The sequence below is a fragment of the Chamaea fasciata genome, unplaced genomic scaffold (assembly GCF_029207755.1).
Source record: "Chamaea fasciata isolate MVZ Bird 193981 ecotype frontalis unplaced genomic scaffold, bChaFas1.0.hap1 SCAF_24, whole genome shotgun sequence".
NCBI classification, from domain to species: domain Eukaryota; kingdom Metazoa; phylum Chordata; class Aves; order Passeriformes; family Sylviidae; genus Chamaea; species Chamaea fasciata.
The window spans coordinates 618,268-640,356 of record NW_027094109.1 but is presented as its reverse complement, the minus strand read 5'-3'; the positions used below and the strand labels follow the sequence as shown (position 1 = coordinate 640,356).

The following is a 22,089-nucleotide window of genomic DNA, read 5'->3' as shown; positions in this document are numbered from 1 at the left end:
AGTACCCCCAACCCCCAGTGGCTCTGGGATTTGCTCGATTAAAAGAGACTTTTAAAGCTTTTACATTTCCAAATGGAAAAATCTAAAGGATTAAAAACTCCTTGGAAGGACAGTGCCATTTCAACACAGAGGGTTTGGTACCTAAGCCCCAGGTATGCTTAGGACCTTTTGAAAATTCAGTCTCCATCTCTGTGCTGTGACATTTACAGGGACCAGCACCACTGACACCATACAATAAACACAGACAGGTATGGGTGGCTTGTCCAAGTCAGCAGCACTGTTTCATCAGCTGGGATTCTCCAAATCTTCTACGTTCTGCCTGATGTGGTTTTAGCTACTGGAAGGAAGAGGATGATGTGAGTAACAGTGTCAGTTGCCTTGCAGGGGGTGCAGCACAAGCTTCCAGTGCCATCAGGCCAGCTGTCCATCACAGGCCACGGCCAGCCCTCCTTCCCTTGGTGAGGGAGGAAGGAAACTTCTAGTGGAGACCCTGTGTCTGCTCCAGCCCCAGCCCAGAGAGAAGGGGAGTCCCCTGACACCAAGGCAGGGACACCCTGCTCAATCCCCTGAGCCACCCTGAGCAGGCAGAGCAGCTCCAGGAACACAGCACTGAGGTTCCTGCTCTTATTCCAGTCCCACTGCCATGGCTGTGCTGGTGCCTACCTGGAACCCATGTTTTCCTCTCCACCACGAGGTCAGCTCCTTTGGTGGCATGTCGATGACAGACACAATGTCCCCCACCTGCAAAAGGTTAACAGCATCAGTCACAGCCAGGAGGAGAGCACAGTTCCAATAACCACAGTCTCAGCACTGCAAAAAAACTGCTAAACTCTGGAGCAGCTACACATCTGCCTTTGCAAAGCCGAGCTATGACGTGTAAGAGTTCCTGGATTGTCCAGCACAGGACACAGCTGCTCCTAAGGAAAAGGGCCTGAAGAGCCCTGGCAAGGGGTACAGAAGGGTTCTTGTTAAACTGCAGTCATGGTCTCAAACACTTGGGAAAATCTGCTCAAGTGGCTGAACTGATCTTTCCTACCTGCCCTATCCATGTGTCTGTAGGCAACGACATGTGTCTCCATGTTCCCTCTCACAGCAAAGAGTGAAGAGCTGCCTTTGCAGCTCCCACACTGCCCCAGACGAGCTGCCATGGGTTAGGAAGTGAACAGAGGAGAGACGGTGCTACAGCAACGGCATGGAAAATGGCCAAGGACACCAGACAGGTTTTCTGAAGCTTTGCTCATTCCCATACAACTGTAATCCTGCAATAGTTCAAAAGGAAATCAGTATAACCAATGCTAAATTTGCCTTGGTTTGAATCAAGCTCTGTGTGGCCTCTAATAAAGAAAATGAGAAGAACCTGAATAAATACTGCAGGTAGGTAGGGAAAAAATTCATGCCCAACTTTCACCAGTATTTTACACTGATGGATCTCAAAGTGTTTTACAGAAAAGATACCACATGCCCAGTTTGCAGATAGGCAGGACGGACACGCTGGGAAATGATTTCCTCCAGGGAATAGCGAACCAAGAGCAAAGCAAATGTACATGAAGGAAACTGCTGCCCCCACAGGAGCAGAGACACAGAGGATGTTCCTCAGAACTGGGGAGCAAACCCCAGTCAGCTGCTTGTGCAACTGCCTACTAGAAATTTAGAATAGTAAACACAGAGATAATTTGAGTTAAGGAACAGGACTAGGCATCGTAAAACTCCCATCCTGTTCCGTGTCAGCTCTGCTGAGGTGTCTCACTGCACACCCTTGGAAACCACACGTGCCTCAGTTTCCCGTCTGCACGGAGCAAGATTTACAAGCAGGGAGTGTCATTTCAGTGCTCTCATAAGCTGACATCCAGTCTGGATCCTGTGCTGCCTGGATTCCAGCTCAGAGCTGCCATGCCCACACGTCCCTCTGAACACACAATTCTTTGGGGTATACTAATGCTTGCCGTGATTTGGACATGAACAAACCCCTGGTAGCACCGGACCACCACTGTTACTTTTCCTTCCTGTGCTGCACACCAAGGATGTGATCACAAAGCTCCTCAGGCCACTGTTTTCCTTCACAGGTTTTGTAGAAACAGCGCCATTGTGCAGGGCAACCAGAGCATGCACCGCTGCTTTTTGGGTAAAACAGACAACTTCTGGACAACCAAAAGCTTCCAGGGTCTGATCTGGAGATCGTGCATGGGATGTGGAGCCACCTGGGCTACTGGAAGGTGTCCCTGCCCATGACAAGGGGTGGAATGGGAAAGGTTTTAAGGTCCCTCCCAAGCCAAACCATCCCGAGATTCAGGAGTTTGCTCCACAGCAGCTCCTGTGCTGGATTTTCAGACCAGTTTTAGCTCATCACCTGCCCTTGAAGCAGCAATCCTTTGCCAGTCTGGTTCTTTACTTCTCATGGGAGTAGAAGCTCTTAAAAATGGTTATCAACAGGGACTTGCTCAGAGGAACCCAGGTGGTGTAACCTGGGCAAGGAGAAATGAAACTTGTGTCCACACATACAGGGACAGTCATCCTGAACAGAAAACACGTGAGATCTGCTCAGGGCCAGCTCAGAGGAGCTGGTTAATCAAAGACACTAATGCCAAGTAATGCTGTACTTTAAAGATGACTGAACATCTGCCTGTGTCCAACTCACTGCAGATCGAATATTTAACTCAATCTTCCAAGCTTCACCTCACAAAACACTGTGGAAGTGTCTGGACATATTCCTGATGGGCACACCGGCCCAGACAAAGAGATTGCACTCATCTGTAGCTGACAACAAGGAACGCAAGTGCTTTATTTACCTCAAAGGACAGTTCATCTGCTGCTTGAGCAATGTATCTCTTAATGACATGGGCAGCAGCAATAGCAGGGACGTTAATGGATGATTCCTCATGGACCAGCAGGTGATTCCCCTTGTTATCAATCTGAAACAAAGAACACAGGGGACTGTGAGGCAGCTGAGGACAAGTGAGGAGGCATTTAGAGGTTTCAAGCTGATTGAGAGAGACAGCCCAGACCGGGGCCCCAGGAGAGAGGGCACAGCACAGACAGAACAACTCACTGTGGGGTTCCAGAAGGTCGGGTGTGCCCGTCCACTGAGGGGAGAAATGCTGGATTGGTGCACCTTTGTGTACAAACAGGAGCTCACAGTGAGGGTCTGCACCTCCCTTTAACACCAAATCATGGTGGTTTCCCATGGCAATACAGCTGTGCTACAAAAATCCTCTACAAGGTGGAATTAATGCTCGAGGTACTGAGCGAAGGCGGAAATGCTGTCAAACCAAAATCTAATGTTGCTTTCCATTTTCTCCCACCCTTTTATTTTTTTTTTTTTTAAGAAAACATTCACCCCTCCCTTGCAATGATCAGCCTACTTCCAAAACTCCCAGATTTCTGTGTGAAATTCTGTAGGCTTCTCAGTGAGTCACAAAGATTATTCTGCACTGCATGTGCACAGGGTTTGCTGGGATCTCCAGGCCTACTCTGTTGCTGTGAATCCTGTATCTTATTTCTCTCTACAACTTCCTCCCTCCCTTTGCCGCTTTCCAAGATTTTTCTCATCCCAAAATATTTCAGGGCGAGAAGGCTATCAGTGGGGAAAATTGCAGGAAATCACACTCAATCCTTATCAGAGCCATTCAAAAAGGAGCTGCAACAGTCTATTAATAGCTGTTTCTATTCCTGGTGTGCGGCGATGGAAAGCCACACGTCTGCAGCCAGCCTGAGCAGGGACAGCTGGACACTCATCCAGCCTTCCCTGCCCTCCTCCCCAGTAAGGGCTATTGTTTAAAGGCTTCAAGACCATTAAACCTGAAAGCAGTGCTGCAGCTGCACTTCACAACACACAAACTGTGCCACTGCAAGCACAAGGGCACCTCTGTCTGCAGGGGAGATAACAGGAGCACAGAGTATGTACTGGGTTTGGAGCTGCCACTGGGAAAAATGATTAAAAAAACCCCGAGAGAGCAAGGAAACACCATAACAGAGACAGCTGAGTTTCAGAAATGTGCCACATTTGCAGCATTGCCTTGGCAAAAAGGAGAGCAGGAATAAGTGAGCTTTGAAATAAGTGAGCCTTCTGCAATCCATCACTGGGAGATTCAGCCCTAAACCCAACATTCCCAGCAACCCCCTGCGACTGCCACCTCCTCCATTTGTGAATATCAGCAGGACAGTATGTTTCTGAGAGACAAAATCCAGGTAACGAGGAAAAAAACTCGGTACTCTTAGCATGGGTTCTGATTCGGTGTGTCCTACACTTTCTATGTGCTGGTATCAGGCGAATGAAGCTTTCAGGATAGAATTCCAGTGACATCAACAGGCCTGGAAAGAGCAGGTGTGTGCCTGCTGCAGTGCCAAGGTCAGGAAACAAGGAACACCCCAGCTTTGTGCTGTACCTCCATCCACGTGAGGGCAGGGCCACAGTTGATCTTGTTGCCTGCGATGTTGGAGAGCCGAGCCAGGTAAGCCATCAGCATCTGGGTGACCAGCTGGGACACAAACACACACACAGTGGTTCTGTTAATGCACCTTCCTTGGGAGAGCCTTCTGCAGGCTTAGGGAAGACCAGAAATCACCCACTGCCACAGACAAGAGTTACAGAGACATGTTCCCTTCTGCAAGTAAATGAATTTCTGTCATTCAAAGGACAGCAAGCCACACACAGGGTTATAATGGTTACAGTGAAAGGAAGGGTAAAGCAGCAGCCCTCTGTGAAAGTAATGTTATTATTATCATTTTGTAAGATTCATGCAGATTCTCGTAACTTCCCTTGTCAAGATCCCTTAAATCTAAAGCCTTCCCCGCATCATGGACTTCACATACGAACTCATGTGCCTTAGGGCCACCAAACACACCTGAGAACCACGCAGTGAACAAACCCCGGGCTGCCACTTCCACACACTTGCATAGCCTTAAGAAAGTGGCAGCACAGACTGACCCCCTGGCCAAAGAGTAATACCTCAAGCAGTAGAAGAGGGGTTTAAAAATACACTTTGCCATGTCCCTTCTGTAGCAGTAAACTGGTTTTTGTAACAGAGAAACCACTGAGGTCTTTCCAAAGTCTCACAGTGACAGTGGTATAAAGCAGCATTGTAGCCCAGAATCTGTAGGACTGTTTAAAACATTGTTCTCCTCAAACATCTGTTCCAGTGTGGCCAATTCCAAATAAAAAATATACGATGAGATACCCCACAGCTGCAGAGTTATGTTTCACACAGCAGCAGAGCTGTTCAGCATCTTCACATCCTCTGTGCTCGCAGACAGAATGCAGATTTTCAGACTCATGCTCTAAAGTCCAATTCAATCAGTGGTACAAGTAAAGATGCAAGAGATAGAAATGGCTAAAATATAATTAAAAATAAACCAGGAATTCATTGTCCTGAATATTACTGCTTCTGCTGAATTTAAACTTTAAATCCTCCTCAGAAATACCGTGTGAAGCCAAAGCAAGTGGTAAATCAAACTGGTGAGTGTGGGGCTGCATGATCAGCTCCTTAAATTCCACGGCAAACACCCTGTAAAATTCCAGGGGGTACTAATTTCAGTGTCCACATCCTCCAAAATGATGCAACAAGATTCACCTGCTGCCTTCCAGGAGATTTTTCTGGACATGAATCAATCTTTTAATTACCAGCAGCGAGAAGCTGTGGTAATTTCAGCTCATCATACTCCGGGTGAAGACAGTAAGCCAAGAAATGAAAAGTATCTCTTGGAAAAAAAAAAAAAAAAAAACAACAAACCTCACTGAGGAAAAAGAGCTTTTTAAAGAACATTTAAACAACACACTAATGCAAATGCTCCTAAAAACACTTCAGGAATACTCAGTTTAAATTGGAAGCCTAGCACTCCAAATGGGATGGCTCTTGCAGTGCTGCAGTCTTAGACTGCGTGATTCCTTGGGAATGTTGAGTTGGCAACACTAAGCCAGGAAATACCCACATCACTGAGAGAGTTCCCAAAGACAAAACCAAATTCACAGCTAAGGTACCACAGGACAGCCGCTTTCTTGACACTCAGTCACTACTCCAGAATCAGGACCTTAATTAAATTGTCTGAACTTGCAGGACATTTCCCTTTAGATCACTGAAATTTAGGGTGGAAAACAGTGACTTTATTCGTGTTAGCCAATTTTCAAATGTAACCCAGGCTGCGTTAAAACTACTCCATACTAGAAATGCATGGAACTGTTGAGGCTGGAAAACACCTCTAAGTCCACCACTAAACGATGTCCCCAAGTGCCATATCCACACACTTTGGAACCCTTCCCGGGATGGTGACTCCACCACTGTCCTGGGCAGCCCCTTCCCATGTTTGACTGCCCTTTCCATAAAGAAATTGTCCCTGAAATCCAACTAAACCTCCCTTTGAGGTCATTCCTTGACCAAATCCCACTGCCTGGGCGGTGCCTGACCCCTGGGTGCCCCAGAGGGGCCCTTTACCTCGGGGCTGTCCTTCAGGGCATCGGAGCGGGGCAGCTCTGCCAGCTGCGAGAAGCGGCGGTCGTAGATGCACAGGTGGAGGTGTTTGTCCAGCACCCGGAAATCCTCATAGCTCCTCTTCACGATCCAGCTCCTGCCCTGCACACACAAACACAGCCACACCGTCAGCAGCTCCTCAGCTGGGGGTTAGGAAAGGGAAATCCGAGCAGAAATAGCACTTTTTCCTGGAAACATCTGAGAGCAATCAAAGCACCTGAGTAACATTTTCATGTTTTAATTTGCAGCAGCCATTCATGCTCAAACCAGCTGTTAGTGGTCGTGCTTTAATTATTAAACCATGGGTTTGGATGTGGCCCAGCATCATGAGACCCATCCAGAGCTTTAACTTCCACCTGTCTTTCAAGGATTTTGTAGCATTCTCCTACACAAGGTGTCCTTGCACAAATGTAAATCACCAAGTGGTTGTATAAACAGCGTGAAATTAGATTCCAAACAGATAGAAGCATATAAACCCAGAGATCTGAAGGCAGGATTGAAGTTTGCAAAATTTCTGCCAGGTGCCCCAGGCAAACCTTCAGCTGAATTATGAAAACAATCCATGACGAACAACTCTAGCTGCAGATTTATTCCTGAGTGCATATCATTTCCCCAATTAAAACACGGACAAGATACAGACTGCTCCAGGGGACAAGGAAGGGGCCGTGGCAGCAGAGAACAGTTTGCTTTGCAAAGTTTTTAATATCTAATGATGACTTTTGAACGCTCCATGGCCTATTATGATCAATAAAAAATGTTGTAATAATGCAGCAGTTAACAGGTCAAAGCACTTTACGAAGAGTCATTAATCACAGAATCCCAGACTGGTTTGGGACAGAAGGGAACTTAATGCCCATCCAGTGCCACCCCTGCCGTGGGCACAGAGACGTTCCCCTGTCCCGGTTTGCTCCAAGCCCCGTCCAACCTGGCCTTGGACACTTCCAGGGATGTGGAAGGAATCAAGGAATTAGATTGCTCCGGGTTACATGGGCGCTCAGAGGCAGTGCCAGGGACTGGAAGTGACAGGGATGCCTGAAAGTGGAGCAGAAAGCAGGGGATGTGTAGTATAAGGGGGACACAACAAGGGACAGAGGTGTAAATGCTGACTTCCTGTGCGTGGCTGGCAGGGCTCTGACAGCTGCGCTCTCCCCTGGGATACAAAAGGCGTGGCCTATTCTGAATTCCCAATCATAATTCCTCTACACTGATTTCTTTATCAGCAAAGTTCTAAGCATCAGTTTTACGTTAATATCCAAAGCCTGAGAGGCAATTGCAGATATAAACCCTCCAATCCAGCTACACTCTGTCTCAATGATTCAAGACCGTGACAGTGTCCATAAACTCTGCTTTCAGTTCATGAGAAATCACCGCATTTCACAATCCTACAAAGAGGCACCTACACAGGATAAATCATTTGGGATTTCCACATTCTGTAATTTTACTTTTTGTCTAAAGGAGAAAAAATAAAACCAGGAGTGCAGGGCTAATTCTGCTCAGGGACTTATCAGCCTTTCCCACTTCTCCATCTTTTGCAATTAAGGGATTCTTGCTCTCTCACTGAGCTGCCAGTGTGACCTTCAAGGTTCAGTCACCAACATAGGGAACAGCAGCCTGAGAAATCCCTGTGATCCTGGATCTGCCTCTGCTACCAAACCGGTGATTTCCTTCCTACATGACCACCCAAACAACAAAATGATCTGTCAAATGATCCTAAACCTGTCACTAATTCCACTATATTTCATTTGAAAGGCTGGCCTGTAGCTTTGCAGTTTGGTTGCCATGAGTGAGGGCAGTAAGAGTTAAATGCAGCCGGGAGGCAGAGCTGGGTCAGCCCCGGCTGTGCCAGGGTGTGCAGGATCAGCCTCTCTCAGCCCGTCCCACACCATCCCCGTCATGGGGTGACAGCAGCAGGAGAAGGTGATGGATGAGCAGGGACAGCTTACCCCACAGCAGCAGCAGTGTCTCTGGACCCACGGGAGGCTCCTGGAGCAAGGGCAGGCAGCAGAGCCGGAGTGCGGGAAGGGAACCGGGATCCTTGGCTCCTGCACCTCCAAACTGCAGCTCGCAGCTGCTAAGCAACCAGCAGAGCTCTCCCTGAGCTCTCCCATCCCTGAGCTGTCCCTGAGCTATCCCTGAGCTATCCCTGCCAGCAGCCCAGGCTCCGGGAGAGGGATGGTGTAGGTGGCTGGAGAGCAGAACCTCCTCTCCATTCCCAGGTCACTCAGACGAGGATCGTGGATGTCAGGCTCTTCTGCAAAAGGGTCACAGGATACTTCACGGAATCATGGAATATCCTGAGTTGGACTCACAAGGATCATCAGTCCAAGTCCTGGTCCTGCACAGACCCCCCCAACAATCCCACTCTGGGCATCCCTGGCAGCACAGTCCAAAGGCTCCTGGAGCTCTGGCAGCCTCTGTGCCCATTCCCTGGGGAGCCTGGGCAGTGCCAGCACCCTCTGGGGGAAGAATCCTTCCCTAAATCCTACCTAAACCTCTCCTGGCACAGCTCCAGCTGTTCCTAAGGCCCTGTCACTTCTTTCAGAAGAGCTCGGCACCTGCCCCTCACTTCCTGGGAACGGGGGTGACAATTCCTGTCTCAGCCAGAGTGACCATGCACAGGCTGTGTTGGCACAGAGCAGCGCTTCAAGAGCAATAACGCACATTTCCACCCAGAAGAATGTTATTCCAACACCTTAAAGGGGAGTATTCACCAATATTCTAAAATTTTAAGCCTGCCATAACTCATTTCAAAAAAAACCTTCCATGCTTTAGGCTGGACTTCAAGTTGTATTAAGCAAGGTTTTTGGCAGATTTGGAACCTGAGTGACATTTTACGCCACATTTACACGGGATGCAATTAACTTTACGGGAAGGAATCACTGCAGCAATCAAGGAAGGAAGTGGACAGTATTTAGTGCTTCCCCTTAGATTTCCAGCACATATCACAGGAAAGCAAAGTTTGGATTCTCCCAGCCAGACTCCCGGAGAGGCACAGCCAAAGCAGCAGCAACAGCAGCAGCCTCATCCCAGATCCAAAGTAATACAAAGGTTTCCCTATACCAGTGTAAAAATTGTACATCTTGCTCCCCTTTCCTGCAAATTCTCAAGTGCCAGAAAGGTTGGGGAAAATGATTCTTTTTTAATTTAGAGAGTTTATATTAGACACAAATAAGTGCCTGTTAAGTTGGTCTTGTGCTGTAAACTGTGTTTTATAGCAAAGCTCAACATTTCTCCTGCTTCAGGCACTCAACATCCATATGGCAAAAATGTCTTCTTCGTGTTTTTAATGATTTCCATAAACTGCTGCTCAAATAAATTTTGGATCAGCCTCTAATTTTCTAATTCAATAATTACTTTTCATTTCCTTAATTATTAATGGTCTTGATTTACAGAAGCACAAGCTTAAATCCCATTCACTTCAGTGGGACGTAAGAGGGGAAGTTGAGCACAAAGTGATTTCCCAGATTCAGACCTTCAACTACAAACCTGGCTGTGACAAAGTTCTTTAAAATAAAAAATCAAATATCAGGTGAAGATTTCAATAATGCCATTAAATAGTTTCAGGATCTTTAAAAGAAAAATTTGACCACCGGCTTAAAAACAAGTTCTACTTGGAAAAAAAAAAAAGTCAATGTATTTTTTGAAATTTCTTTTTGTAGAAAAAAAATTTTTTTACATTCACAATGAAAAGTATCATGACAAATCTGGAACTTCTCACAGAATGGAAAATCTGGTCTCATCCCTACTCTTTTTCCATCCTGATGTGTTCTCCCTTACTCTGGTGGGCAGGATCAAATGTATGAAGAGAGTCTGGTGAGAGTTCAGCCCCTGCACAGAGCTGCTGATTTTTTTCCAGTTATCAAAGCAAGGAGAAATGTCATGCTAAAGAAATGATAGGAGATTACTGAACTGATGATTTCATTTCCAGTGAGCCGGAGATTTGAACCCCCCATCAGCGGCACCACCACTGCGAGATCACAGACCAGAGACGCTCCCAGGCTTCACTTGGCACAGGAGGAGATTGGGAGGGACAGGGATCCAGAGCCCAGCTCCACAAGGAATATTTTTAGCTCTGCTGATCAAATGGCCTACGGAGGACGCTGAGCAGCCACAGCCTGGAGTAGTTTCCTACTTCCTTAAGTTCAGCTCACTCTTGTGGCATTTAAGAAGAGCAGCAGTGTCACTCCCGTTCCCATTCTTCCCAAGCCCATCCTGATTCTTGCAGCTCAGTGATGCTCTCATTACCAACAGACAGACATTACCCACTGCAAATCTGAGAGGAAGCAGTTTTAAACCATTCCCTGCATTTTCATTCCCACAGTCAAAGCCTCACTTTGCTCCATCATCCCTCAAATGCTTCAATTATCTGTACAAAAATCACTCTCATTTCTAAGTGGGGCTCCCCTAAGTCCAGGCCAGTTCCGTACTGGAATATTTGTATGTGTGTTTAACTGTTTCCACTCAGCATCTGGCAGAAGTAACTGTTCCTGCTGTGCCCAGAGCAACACCCAGAGGCACCCAGCCTGCAAGAGAGATCCAGCTGCTGCCAGGATTTGTGGTACCATCCATTCACAAAACTCACATGCTAGGATTTTGTATTAAAGATTTACAGATCTTCTGGCTATCTAAGAAAAACTCCTGTTTCCAGCTGGATCTGTCTCCATGTCAGCAGACAGGACCCCATCCTGCCCATCAATCCCTCTCCAAGCCAGCCAGGCTGTCAATGAGTTCCAGCACACACAACCTTCCTGTCCCACAGTCTGACTGGGTTTGCTCTACAGCACTTAGGATTTATTTATTTTAAGACAGGGATAGACCTTTCTCTTCTGGTTCAAATGCTTATTGCCTCAGAGAGAACACATGGATGCTCTCCTGAACCTTGCGGCCCACATGGAGAGCAAGAGCAGAAAATGAGATGAAAGTATAAGGCAAAAGTCACTTCAGTTTGACCCCTCAGTAAGAAAACACCACAGATTAAATAGCTGGAAAAGCAGCAGCATCCAGCAGGAGAGGTTAACTCTGCCATGGGTGACTCTTACAGCTGTCTGGGGCTCAGGCTCTGTATGTTATTCCAGCCTGACCCTTCAGCCCTTTCCTGTTTCAAGTCACAGTGGAAAATGGTTTAGAGATTTAGTCAAAACAGAAAGCAAGACGGATAAAATCCAACCACGGGAGTTCACCCAGGAAGTGTTTTTATCTGGTGCCTTAGGTCACTTTATCTGCACTTACATTTGTTTACCAAAGTGATTCCACAACTTCTGGTGTGTTATTCTAACTTGAAGGAAATTATAAATCTTTAAAATTTAAAGGGAGTTTGCGCTAAGGCAACATAAAAGTGCTTTATTTCTGAATGAAACACTAAAACTTCAGCACTCCACCTGGAATCACAGCACATAAACATGAGGGAGGAACAAGCACAACGTGGAGGGAATATACAGACGGACAGAGCCCAAGGCAGAGGAGAAGATTTGGTGTGTTTATGACGTGAATCCTTATTAGCCTTATTCCACTACCTAAATTAATCTCTCAGCATTAATTATCAGTTTACTATCAATTAACTGCAGTCACTAGGAAATAAAGAGATTTTAATGGAAACCACTGCAGCTTTTCTCCCCTAAAAATTCGACTTCACTGTGCTGCTGGATTCCAGTTACAGACAGGAGCCCCCAAAGCACACGTGGGGACACAGGACCGGGTGTGAGTGACGTCCCATCTGTCCTCACTGCGTGGGAAATCACCTTCTCAGGTGCGTGTGGTTCTCTGAGGCAGAAGAGGACACAGGACAAGAGCTCCAGTGATTCCTGCATCCCTCAGAGGAGCAGCTCTGCCAGGAGTAAATAAACACTTGGCTTTGTGGGTGAGTGGTTTTGTACAGGTGCAGAGCAGTGAGAGCGGAGCGAGACAACCCAACGCAAACAGAGTGCCTGCAACCCTAAGAGCCAATTTTCCTCCCAGATCCAGCCCATCTCTGAATGGCAGCCTGACAGACCTTGAACTCGACCCAGGATTTGCAGCCGTCGACATGTGAGTGAAATCCCTGCTCTCCTGACATGCTGTAATTTAAACAGCTCCACGTCCATCATCTCTTTAACAAAACTCCACCGTGAAGCAGCAGGTCAGGGGTGAGGGGAAGGCAGGCACAGCGTGGGGGGCTGCTTTTCTGCACTTCGGAAAATTACAGTCGTGACACAACAAGAGCTTGGAGCCACAAATGAAACCCTTGAGAGCCACAAGAGCAGAGCTCAGGGAAGGGAACTGAAATTCCACCATCTTCCAGGTAGCAGGACGGTGAGGGGGTGTAAGTACAGCTACAAATGATTGTATGAGCACTGCAGGCCTTAAATACAGCTCCCTCTTTACCCCACAGCCCAAATGTGCCATAAACTGCTCTGCACTCAACCACAGAGGAGAGTTCCTTCCCAATATCCCATCCAAACCTGCCCTCTGGCAGTGGGAAGCCGTTCCCCCTTTTTCCTATTTCCAAAAACTGCCCAAATTCCTTGCCTGAGGTCACCTACAGCATCAGCAGCTTTGGCAAACAGACATCTCAATTTTCTTACATCTCATTTCTCAGGCAGATCATGGAAGCAAACAGCTGACATCTATATCTATATCTATATCTATATCTATATCTATATCTATATCTATATCTATATCTATATCTATGTCTATATCTATGTCTATATCTATATCTATATCTATCTATTTGATCAGAGTACAGAAGCATATTTTTGTAAAAACAAACTACCAGGGAGAAAAGAGGTTTTTTTGTAGGTCCAAAGCCAAAAAACTTTATTTGAACACCCCCCATGACCCCGTTAGGGCTGCTATGCCCCAGACCAGACATCCATCACATAATTTAGAAACAAGAGCCACTCAGGAGCACAGATGTAACGAAACCCTGCTGTATCTGACACTGTTCCCTTCCAGCCCCATTCATCCTGACACCCCGGAACGAAGCTGTACTACCAATATTTGGAAAATATCACTAACAGGGTAAGAAATGCCTCTGGGCAAGGTTATAGATAAAAACCATGAGTATTTACAGGGAAAAGATCTGCAAGCAGGGGTGTTAGAGATGCAGCTGATCAAGCCTCAAGGACAGAGGTTGGAAGGGTGAAACATTATTTAGAAAGCACAAGAAACAGAAGCAGCTATGGGGAGGTTTTGTGAACAAAGCTGGAGCCAAAATGGAAAACCGGCTCCTTTTCTGGCAGCTGCAGCCATCAGTTTGATGAAGAAAGAGTGAAAAGTGGTGCCAAGACCCAAGAGATGAAATATTTAAGACAGACCATCTTCAATATCGAATATCCCTGATGGGGACTTTTAAAAAAGTAAACCACAACATTTGAAATAAAGGCACAGTTTTAAACCCACAGATGAGTTTAAAATGCACCATTTGGAAAATAGAAAGTCCTTCCTGAGCTGTCAAAACCTGAGCCCTTGGTGGTGAACCTGCTCTACGGTCTTGGAAAACACAGTCTGTGTTTATTTCTGATGCCTCCTTCCCCCAGCCTGCGGCACATCCTCAGAGTGACACAACTCAGGGGTGACAACAAACACCTGCACTGCGCATTTTAACACCGGGGCCCAAACCTGCTCTGTAACCCTGGGAAAGCCCCAACAATTTAAGGAACAAGCTCAAATCAGGCTCCCCCTGAGAATTCTGCGACTGACTCCTTTAAACAAAACTTATTTTTGATGTAACATGCAGTTGGGCAAACCACCTCTGTTTACTGAGTGCAACAGTGGCACTCTCAGCCCTCTTATCACCCAGACGGCTCAAATCCAAATAGATTATCTTCAGAGTATTAGTCTAATAATCCATGTGCGCTCAGTATAACTGGTAGGAGAGAATTTTGGAAAACTGTTGGGATTGTGTATTTTGCTACCTGGCTCTGTGCCAGTAAATATTTGCTACGAACATGAAAATGATGTATCTTTGATTTACCGCTGAAGTATCTTTAGGACAAGATGCCCTAAGGAGGGTTGGGTTGGATATTAAGCTGGATTTTTTTAATGGAAAAGGTTGTCAAACCCTAGCAGAGGGTGCCCAGAGCAGTGGTGGGTGGAGTCACAGTCCCTGGAAGAGTTAAAAAAACCGTGTTGATGTGGCACTTGGGGACATGGATTGATGGGGGCTTGGCAGTGCTGTGACAAAGGTTAAACTCCATGATTTTGGAGGTCTTTTCCACCCTAAATGACTCCATGAGTCAATGAGTCTGCCTTTACACACACACTGTTTACTTTGATGTGGTTTCTGTGCCTTGGCAGAGCCTTTCTGAAACCATCCTTTCCTAACCTGCCTGCTCTGCATTTTATGTGCAGTGAATCTGTTACTTGGAAGTGCAGATGCTGTTCCAAGGTCATGAACTTCACCTACCCTGAGGCTGAGCATCACAACTGCTCACCTGAGCTGTCACCTGCTGCTTCCTCAGCCTCCTACACCCCACACCACCTGGTGATCAGAGCAGCCCTGCAGCCTTGCAGAGGATGGGACTGGATGAAACCGTTTTAGATCATTCGTCACCTTCCCCAGGTAAACAGGTATTGGAAATGTGTGCATGGCAAACCTCCCCGTAAGGAATAATCATCAAGGCAGGAATACCCACCACAGTCCTCCTCTCATTCTGGACTTGAACCAAGCCCTCCTCTTGGAAAAGCTGTAAAATGAGTAAATTGTAGCCAAAGGGCTCCTCTGCAAAGCATCTGCACTTGCTCAGCTGTGGGGAGGACTCAGTGTCTCGGCAGAACAAACCAAGTGTCCCCTTCAATTTGCGGCCGGGCCCAGCCTCGTCTCCAAAGCACCACATGTGGGTCAGGAGCCCTGTCAAGATCCATCACAGTCCTCCTGTCTCCATGGATTTCTGCAGTGACCCTCACCGCCACAGCCCCGAGCACAGTCTGGGGACAAGCAGAGATCTCTAATTCTGGCCTTGTTTTCTCTCTGAAGGCAAAACGCCCAAAGGACACGGCATTGGCAAACTACCATGGAATTGTGAGAGCCTCTGCTGCTCACAAAAACCCTTTCAGTGCAGCACTTCGATGTGATACTGCACTTTATCCTGACAAAGGATTTTCCCTCTAGCTCACCATGCCTCCCTAGAGCACGGACTGGCCTTTCCCTTCAGCTGGGGTGTTTCCACCAGGGAAAACCATCTGAAGTTGGTATGTATCACTCACATTCCCTGTGACCAAGAACCGCCCAGCAGCTCAGCCTCATGCAGGGAGGATGAACTGGGAGGCCGTTTTCTTCAGGAGGTTATTTCCAGATACCGTTTTTCCCTAGCAAAACCCACCCTCAAATAGATTTCCCAGAGCATTTTTCCATTGGAGTTTGAGCACAGAAAGCCTCTTTCCCTGGCATGCTGAGGGGACAGCCTGAAGTGCACCTACATTTGCACCTGCTGAAAAAATGTGCTTTAGGACCAAGAGCTCCACAACAGTTTTCATTTCTGCAATGTCAGTCTATAAATAAATTATTCCATTCAAAATCCACACACAGCTACAACACTGGTTTTGCATCTCATGCATCCAGAGTTAAGAAAAGAAAGAGCTGAACCCATTTCTGTCACAATGCATGTTTAAATAATTAGAGAAAAAAAAAATCCAAAGAGAGCCATGAATGGAGCAATTAAAGACGGAAGTTTAAGGGTGACAGTAATTTTTCATGTCTCATTAGCAGTGGATGGATCTCCACAGCAGAGCAGTGAATCTGCCCTGGCTGGAGCTGAAGGACCAGTTCCATCAGCAGGGAAGGGAATCCCAGAGCCCCAGGATACATGGATGCAGCTGAACAGTGCAGCGCTGCTCCAGGGTGGGACAAAAATCCCTTTCGGCTCAAAACTGTCACTTCCATGGTGACATGTCCAAACAGGACAAGAGGAAATGGCCTCAAGCTGTGCCAGGGGAGGTCCAGGTTGGACATCAGGAGGAATTTCTTCCTGGAAAGGGTGGTCAGGCATTGGAAGGGGCTGCCCAGGGACGTTCTTGGAGTGTCCAAGGAAGACCTGGATGTGGCACTCAGTGCTCTGGGCTGGTGACAAGGTGGGGATCAGTCACAGGGTGGACTCGATGGTCTGTGACAGCTTCTCCAACCTCAAGGACTCCATGACTGCGTGTGAGAATTAAGGATCATAGGGCAAAACCCCAGGCTGAGCAAAGGGTATGGTGAATCTGCTTTTTAAACAGGACACAGCACACCTCAGTGTTGATCCTGCAGGATGGGAGTGCTGCCCTACCCAATTTTGCAGGAAAATTCTGAACACCAGCCAGTCCAACCCTTGTCCTTAATAACTACTATCCCAATTAGTAAATGAATTTATCCTTCAGTGTTATCATGCCAGCTACAGAGTAATAGATGTCAATTATGCAGTTCAGATGTAATTCAACCCCTAGAGATGGCAGTTTACTTCCCCAAAGCCTGGAACAGAGCCATGTGTTTCAAAGCCCCTCCACCTTGGCTTTGGGATCTCCGGAGGTCTAAGCACAGCCCAGCAGCACCCCGCCTGCCAGCTTCAGGCATTCTTGATTAACTCTCATTCCCACTGTCACTTCATTTTTATTTACTGCTGCTGGGAGCAAGAGGCACACAGTGTGTGACCTCAGATCCACCGGAGCACAGCACGTGGAGTGATGGATTAGCACGGTGGAAACAAGGAATTCTGCTGCTTTCTTTTGCCTAATGTGAAACAGCCCTCAACGCCTGAGAAAAGCTTAGGACAGAGGTTTCAACATGTGTGAACATCTGGAAGGATGGGCCAGAAAGGCCTGTGGGCAGGTTTTAAAGAGGTTTTGTGGATTTACAAAATACCCAGGACTTGTTACCCAGAGAAGCTGTGGCTGCCCCATCCCAGGATAGGGCTTAGAACAACCTGGTCTAGTAGAAGGTGTGCCTGCCCACGGCAGGGGGTGGAACTGGATAGGTTTTAAGTTCTTTTCCAACTCAAACGTTCCATGATTCCATTTCCAAACTACTGCACATGTGAGGCATTGGAACTCGTGGACAACCTGACAGTGGAAGTTTCATTTCCACGGTCATCCTTTGGCAAGTGGTGCCAACAGGCAGAAAAGAAGAACGGAAAACAAGGCAGAGGAAAGGTCATGATGGTGACCAGAATTTTAATGCATCTGAAAGCAGAGGAGCTTTTATGAGCCTTGACCACGCACAGCCTGGCCCTGACCAAAGGGTGAGGACACACAGGTAGGGACAGGAGGCTGCATCATGTGAAAACTTACTGTTTAATAAAAGCACCCACTAACTGCTTTTGTTTTGTTTAGTAAAATCCTAAATCAAGGCAGAAAATCCTATATAAACATGGACAAGGAGGTTAACACACATTCTGAAAACAGATTTTGCACTAGGATCCACCTGGATGCTCCACATAGATATATCCCTGTAACAAAGACGTGAAACCTTTCCCCTGTCTGTATTTCTGTACGTATATAAAGCACACAGAAGAGTATCTGTGAGTTAGAATCTGTCCTTCAGATGTCTGGTTAAAGAGCTTTTCACAGGAGCAAAGTAGCACTCACTCAGTTCCTGTTCTCCAGGTGGTTGAGCTTCAATCAGAAACTATTAACAAAGAAGACAAAGAACCCAACCAGATTTTGAATGTTTGACTCCAAAATCCTCCTGAAAGTGATTTGTGGTTCCAGCCTGGACTATCCCAGGCAGCTAGAACCAGCAAACCACACTTGAGATGCTGCTCCTCTGACTAAGGCATCACCCCTGTGGGAAGTATCTCACACCCTCTCCTCACCACAAATCACCTGGGATGGGGAGTCCTGTCTGCCCTTCCTCCTTGGAGCCTGTTTTTCCTGGCCTTCCCTCCTGTGCCCTTGAGCACCCATTACTGCACATGGGATGCGGGATGGGGATGCTTTCAGAGCTTGGCAAATCCTGCTCTTCAAACAGAAGGTGCCCAGCTCAAATCTCCTGCAGGGCACAGCTGGGACAAGTGGCTGAGGTTTGGGGCAGTGTCTTCCTCTGGTGCACCAGGGACCTGATTCCATCCATCAAAGCAAACACAGCCCCTGCTGCAACGAAGAACGGGAACAGGGCACAGCACTGGGCATCCCGTGCCACAGGAATGGCTCAGCTCCTGCCAGCCTGAAAATGGGAGCAGGAAAACAGAGAAAACCCTGCTCAGACCACACGAATTCCAGCTCTGGGAACAGCCTTAGAAATGTACCAGTACTGAAGCAGAAAAAGGCGTCCTTTGTTGGCATTATCCCCCCAGAACGGGCTGTGTGGCTGGGCTGGCATCACAGCAGTCAGCCTGTGTTTAATGCCTGAGATTGTATCAGCCCTGGCTCGTGCTTGTGCAGTCTGACATCCCTGGTGAGCAGTGCCTGTCATTCCTGTCCCAACAATCCACCTGTGAGCATGGACATGAGCAGCCAAAGCCTGGGGAAAGGCTGGAGGTTACAGCCTCCCTCAGAACGTTAACATCTCCACAGCCAGTCCTTGTTCTCTCCCTGCCACTCAAAACGTCACCAAACATTGATGCTTGAGGTGTTCCAACACCACAAATTTCACATTGTAAACGGCATTTACCAGTTTCTTTCATTTTTCAGAACAAAAGCTGGGACTGGGCATTCTTCCTTTGTAATATTTAAATAAATACATGGGGAGTTGCTGTAATGTCACACAAACAAACCCCAAAACATCCAAAAGGCACATCCCCAGCCTTCCTTACAAGCTGACTGGATTAGCCCATTCCAGCCTTTTTGCAGGCTCTGACTTGTGCTGGTTTATTCTCCACACACAAAGTAACCCCTTACAAATGTGGTTCAGACCATTTAAATTTTTAGCTTATCCCTGTGGAAACTCCCAAGGATTGCAAACACTCTCCAAGGACTTTCACAGCAGCAGGTACAGCATGAATTCCTCAGGGGTCTCAGACATTCCCTGTGCTCCTTCAGGAATCACAGGGATTACCAGCTACTGTCTCCAGGTGCAGAGGATTGACAGTACAATCCTCACACCACCCTTCCAGGACTTGATCCTTTTATTTTAATAATACCACTCTTTTCACAGAAGTCCTGAAATCCATCTTCTAGAAATGCAAGTTCAGTGCAACCTTACTTGGAAAGAAAAGGAAAATCCATCTACATTACCGAAAAAAATGCAAACCAAACCCTCCCATCATTGGCTCTTCCCAATAAGATTTAACTCTCTCTCTTTGTCATTTCCTAGTTCTCATGTTTAAATTTGCCCAAAGGAATCAAAAGAAGAATCCTATCTCTCCTCCTTTCTGAAGCAGCTCTCTATATATTCCCACTTCTTCTTAACAAATAAGCTAATAAACTGGATTAATTTTTTTTAGGTTTTTAAGGAGAAGAAAAGTTGAGGAGAGACTTAACCCCCCCTCTGAACCCTGCACAAAGCCTGGATTTCACAAGCTGACTTGCAGCACAGAAACACCTCCCAAAGAATGCTTTTTCAAACCTTATCTGGGAAGGTTTTGCAAAATAGGCATCAAGCACTAATTCTCTTTACACCACTAAAATGATACAGCTGGGAAGGAGTGGGATAGAATTCCCTCAGCGTAAGCAGCTGCGTCCTGCCAAACCCAGCTAAGGCTGAGCTGGATGTTTGAAATATCTGCTGCTCAAAAGCTTTGCTTTGCTGCCTGCTGCAGAGGGAAATGGCACAGTAAATGCCATTTGATGGGCCACAGCACACAGGGTGGGTCTGCACAGCCCAAACGGGGGAGGCCCAGCACTGAACCACAAACCCATGGGTTCAGCTGATTTCCCTAAGTCTCTGGAATCAAAAGCTGCCAGGATGGCAACACCCTCACTCTTTGCTATCTGCTTCTGCAACAAATCACGGCTATTTTAAAGCTTCTACATTTACGTGGATCCAGCCTCCCTAAGAGAATTCCCCATGTCCATCTGAGCAGTCCAGGATACAGCTCAGGCTGCTGCAGTGGCTGAACACCAGCACTGGAAGCACATCCAAAGGGTGAGGAAAGCCAAATTTGGTTTTCAGGCTTTTTTCCTCCTTCCTTCAATATTTTTGGCCTGATCCAGATGCACCCTGCCAAAATGTGTCCCCACTGCACTATCATTCCATGAGCTATTTCACACCTCCCATTCTCCTGTGGAGCCAAATCCATGCAGACACTGCTCATGTCCAATGACTGATGGAATGGAATCTTTCCCTGGATACTGGGAGAGGCCACGGGATGTCAGGGGTGAAGTATCTCCATGGCAGAAACGATGCTCAGCTGTGCAGTTCCTCCCATACCTTCCTGGTCATTGGATCCAAATGTCAGAAATTCCTCAGCTTTCTATGGATCTGAGAGACAGGGACATGGAGTAATCTGGGAGAGGGTGATCACAGGCTTGGGGAAGGGAGAAGCTCGAGCTAACGAGGGGGGGTACTTTAAAACAGAAGAAAAATAGGAAAAAAAAAAAAGGAAGACAAAAAAGAAGGAAAAAATACAGGAAAAGTACAGAAAAAAAGGAAAAAGAGAAAAGGGAAAGAGGGGAAAGAAGAAAAGAGGAAAGAGGAAAAGGGGAAAGAGAAAAAGAAGAAAGAAAGAAAGAAAAAAGGGAATGAGGAAAAAGGGAAAGGGGAAAAGAAAAAGGGAAAGAGCAAAGGGGGAAAAGGGGAAGAGAAAAAGGAGAAAGAAGAAAGGGAGAGGGGGGAAAAAGAGAAAGGGAAAGGAAAGAAACTGAAAATAAAAGGAAAAAAGGAAAAAAATGAAGAAAGGGAGACAAAGGTGGCTGGTTCTAAGCCCATCCTTTAACAGATGAGGCCAGCTCCCGGTGTTTCCATTTGAGTTCAGTCAAAAAGGGAAGGGAAGGGAGGGGAAGGGGAAGGGGAAGGGGAAGGGGAAGGGGAAGGGGAAGGGGAAGGGGAAGGGGAAGGGGAAGGGGAAGGGGAAGGGGAAGGGGAAGGGGAAGGGGAAGGGGAAGGGGAAGGGAATTTCTCAGGAGCTGGGCCTGGTGCACAGTGGCTACAAAGGAACAATTTCCTTTGCCAAGGCTCAGAATTCCCCCCAACACTGATGAAATCCATGCCTGTACCCTCAGACACATCCCTGCAAAGCACTGGAGAGTGGGAGCCAGGTGCCAGAGGAGCAGCAACAGGCCTCACCTCCATCCTGCCCCATCCCAGCTCTCTGATGCTCCTGAGCCTCCCTCCTGCACAGGGATACTCTACAGGGTTTGGGACACAATTATACCTGAGGCCACCCTGTCAGTCTCTGGAGGTGTCAGTAAGGTGGGGGAAGGATCAGAAGTTACGAGCTCTTGAGCTAGAGAAAAACTGCCATGTTCTCCAGGCCCACCTATAACAGCCAGGCAATAATCCAGGGTTCATCCCTCTACTAAGCACTGCAAATGCACCCCAAATGAGAGGGCTCAAAACACACTGAAATTCCAAATTCCTGCACCCCCCGAAACTCCCCTTCCCAGGCACTGCACTGCCCATGGCTGGGACAGACATGTGCCCACCCCCAGGGTTTGCTGTGCTGCCTGTCAGCCTGGGCTGCTTGGCTGGGAAGCGCTGCTTTTGTGCCAGGCTGGCTCCAGGGGCTTACAACAGACCCGAAAAATGCCAAAACACTGGCAAATTTGAGAGATGTCCACTGGAGCTTCCCTTCCCTCTCCC

General features: G+C 47.2%; 1 protein-coding gene across 3 annotated transcripts in view; it reads right to left on the bottom strand.

The window, feature by feature from the left end:
• The window catches only part of ARHGAP32 (Rho GTPase activating protein 32), a 216,407-nt gene that overhangs the window by 70,177 nt on the left and 124,141 nt on the right, over nt 1-22,089 (bottom strand). For all 3 annotated transcript variants that reach the window (XM_066203621.1, XM_066203624.1, XM_066203622.1), the window contains 4 exons: nt 6,426-6,563; nt 4,383-4,475; nt 2,787-2,909; nt 664-741 (listed from right to left, as the gene is read on the bottom strand). In XM_066203621.1, coding sequence (XP_066059718.1) covers nt 664-741; nt 2,787-2,909; nt 4,383-4,475; nt 6,426-6,563 — 432 coding nt within the window. The remainder of the gene's footprint in view (nt 1-663; nt 742-2,786; nt 2,910-4,382; nt 4,476-6,425; nt 6,564-22,089) is intronic.